This window comes from Oryzias melastigma, linkage group LG3 (assembly GCF_002922805.2).
Source record: "Oryzias melastigma strain HK-1 linkage group LG3, ASM292280v2, whole genome shotgun sequence".
In the NCBI taxonomy this organism is placed as follows: Eukaryota; Metazoa; Chordata; class Actinopteri; order Beloniformes; family Adrianichthyidae; genus Oryzias; species Oryzias melastigma.
This window is the reverse complement of record NC_050514.1, coordinates 14,754,353-14,757,808: the sequence shown is the minus strand read 5'-3', so window position 1 is coordinate 14,757,808 and position 3,456 is coordinate 14,754,353. Positions and strand designations below refer to the sequence as shown.

Genomic DNA, 3,456 nt, shown 5'->3' with positions numbered 1-3,456 from the left:
TGCTTGATGTGGTATCTTAACTACAGATGCTTCTTTGTCTTGAATGAATGACTTTTTTTTGTGGTTGCTTTTAAAGAACGCAGTCATACACATCAGTTTTTACAAGAACCTAAGCATGAGTTGGCAGAATATCTTCCAAAATAAAAGGCTTTCTGCTCCTCATACATCACTGTCAACTAAATTGAAAGCAACTCACCTAAAAAAATCCCTAAAGTATAAATGGTAAATAAAAGTTTACTCCATGAATATTGACTTTTATCAATAAGCTAAAAAAAATAAAAAAAAATAGCCTTGAGCATATTTTTTCTATAGTAGTCTAAGATTTATTTCAACTTATCTGATGCCTGATATCAAGAAGAAAAAAAATACGTATTTTTTAAGCGTTTTTTTCCCCCTTAAATAAATGTGTTTGCGTATATTTATAATGAAAGACTACATGAAAAAAAATCATTACAAAACAATTTAATTGCTTTATCTTGCGTTTATGTAACTTGAATGATGTTTAAAAAAAACAACCCATAAATCTCAATGTGGAATTGAAGTATTTTGCGAATAAGTCATGAGAATTCATTATAAGTAATTACACAGATATTTTCTTCTGAATTTTACATCAATTTTTCATTTTGTTTTTATCAGTGCAGTGTGATTTTGATTTATTGTCTATAATTAATGTTTAAAATAAACCAAAAAAATCAGAATGAACCCTAAAAGAATAAACCAAAAAACATAAATGATAGCAGATTAAATGTATCATGCAGTCTGTTTAACAAAGACTTTGTTGTTCTTTTACAGCCATCCCTCTACAGTTTTTAATTGACAGGACACACCTGATACAGGTGAGCTGTGGCAGTTGAATCAGGTATTTCTAAAAACAAACAAACAAAAAAAAAAAAAAACAGACAATCAAAGCCTTAAACGGCACAATATCAAACCTTTCACAATAAAAGTAGGTCTAATAAGGTAGAATTAATTGTAGATATGGTTTTAGAAAAATAATGTTTCACTGTGGAACAATGTTACTTTCTCTAAAATCCATTAAAGGACTGCCACAAGATCTGCATGGTGCATGGATGATTCCATGTGGAATACTCGGTGCATTAGGTACTTTAGCACAACACAAACACACAGCTCACTACTGCTATGAATAAGTGCTACAAGGTCGTTATACATCCTTGACTGCCACTTAGTGAAACAAAGACAGAGCAGCAAATTAAAGTCCACTGAATTCTGGCAGGAAGCCTTGGATTCCTCCTCAGAGATAGTGAATGCAGGCCTGGGTCATCCTCTAGTCAGAGAAGAAACTGTCTGAACTGGAAAATCCCTACAAGACCAAAGCACTCCACTGGAAGGAAAAACAGCAGACTATCATGGCCGTCTAGTTTTAGTTAAGCAACAAAATGGACTAAAAATGCGGTAAATCCAAATGTTCTCAAAATGAAATAAATGTAGCTTAATCACAAACAAGGACTGTACGGTTTTTCCACCTAAACTATTGCAATCACATGATCTGTTGTGATGGATTTACTCCCAATTGAAGACAAAACTTAAGCATCTCCTCCAAACTCTTTGGTAAGGTGGCTTTTCTTTCCGTCTTCCTGCGTGCACAAGAGCAAACATCACAGGTGAGTGTGCACGAGCTAAGTCTGATCATGTTAACCAGCTGTTTAATTCTATTGTCTTTCTCTTTCCAGCTCAAGGCTGCTGTTAAAAAAGAAGTGTAGCAGCTAAACTCTGGATCTTTGGGAAGCCTGTGTTGTTCATAAACACTGAAGGAGGTAATTACTGAACAGTTTCCGGCTGCAGACACACATCAGTGCTTGTGCTTGTGTATGGGGACCTACTTTTTCTTTTCTTTCTTTTTTTTTAACTAAAAGAGGAAATTACTTCAAAAGCTAATGGATATTTCCTCTTCTGACACACGAACCCATCTTCACCTCCCATCACTCATGTTTTACTACTTTGAGGTGGGATGGAAACATATTCAGTTTATAAGTGTATACACGTTGACAAATAAAAGATTAGCTTACTGGTTAAATAATGACTCAGATTAAGAGAAATTGTAATAAAATGCTTGGAGTGACAACTACCATATTTATTGACACTTAATCATTTTTAAAGTAAAAAAAATACTAAACTGTATATAATCTTTTGGTTTATTTTGTGTATATCAGAGTTCCATATGTGATAAATAATGTGACAAACAGCTGTTTGTCCTGGTGAGTCAATAGGTTGGTTTAACACGCAGTTATTCATGTTTCAGGGCTGGTAGAGTGTTTTAAACTCACCACTTCCACAGCTTTCAGGATGCCAAAGTATGAGCGGAGGTACTCCAGGTCGCATCTCAGTCCGCCCAGGACGTTGAGCGCGTGGACGGGCTCGGTGGTGGGCTGGTACGGGCTGCTGGCCCCGGAGATCATGGAGGTGTTGGAGGCCTCGCCGTCAAAGCCCTCCGTCTCCTCGGTGGTCCTCATGTTGTTGTTGTTTTTAAATCGGGAGAAGCTAGACTCTAGAAGGGCACACTCTGTTCCATGCAGGCTGGGACTGGCGGGCGGAGAAGGACGGAGCTGCCCCGGGTTGTTTCAGCAGCGGCGCTAGATGCTGCCGAGCATGACGCGCAGGGATATTCGCCTGGTCTGTGCTGCTTATGTCACCCGCTGCCTCCTCCTGCCGCCAATGGTCGCCTGTTCGAGTCCCGGTATCCACAAACTATATCCCGCTTCTTCAAAAATAAAAAGGGACGTTTTTTAGAGGCAAAAACTCTACTTTTATCTAAGCAGATGCATCCAGATATCCGTGCTGTAGTAAACTAAAGCCGCTCTTCCTCACCGCTCCAGTCTGAAGGCAGGTTTGGCCCCGCCCCCTCTGGAGACTGCACATTCTTTAGTAGCTTTCTTTTTTTTATTTTTAGCTCCCAAACAGTCTCCAAACCCGACAATAATCCGAACGATACCAACTGTGTCTCACGTTACGACTCCTATTTTCACACTTGTTCAATACCAACAATTTGCTTCTGTTCTTCACGGATTAGACGAGGCTTATTTACTTGTGGGACGGAGCTTAACACTTGTTTCCTTTGAGAAGCAGAAGATTATTGTGAAGAATAAAGTAAACAGCTTCTCTACATCAGCTACTCTCTGTAGTCCCGTGACATTTCCCTGGGGCAAAACAAGCAAATGTGTGTCATTTATCAAAAGCAACTACATTTTGAAGGAAACAAATTCACTGACTGCCCCCTATCGATGAATGCTTGTACTGCAGGGGAGGATAGTTGAGGATGCTCCAGGAGTCTGAAGCATCAACACAATGATAAACCTACTCCGATCATCTTTTGAAATTTTTTTTTAAGTTCCCAGTTGTATTTTAACAATTATTATTCTTTTTAAATTTTAGTTAAAGAAGAAAGTTTTCTTGTGCAGGTTCTGCTGAGAAGCGGGAGTTCATTCAAAATTTTCCTCC

General features: G+C 38.4%; 1 protein-coding gene across 1 annotated transcript in view; it reads right to left on the bottom strand.

Moving 5' to 3' along the window:
• The window catches only part of cmtm4 (CKLF-like MARVEL transmembrane domain containing 4), a 16,258-nt gene extending 13,066 nt beyond the window's left edge, over positions 1–3,192 (bottom strand). The window contains exon 1 of the mRNA XM_024295710.2: positions 2,286–3,192. Within this exon, the coding sequence (XP_024151478.1) occupies positions 2,286–2,471 (186 nt within the window). The 5' untranslated portion in view covers positions 2,472–3,192. The remainder of the gene's footprint in view (positions 1–2,285) is intronic.
• Positions 3,193–3,456: the final 264 nt, after the last annotated feature.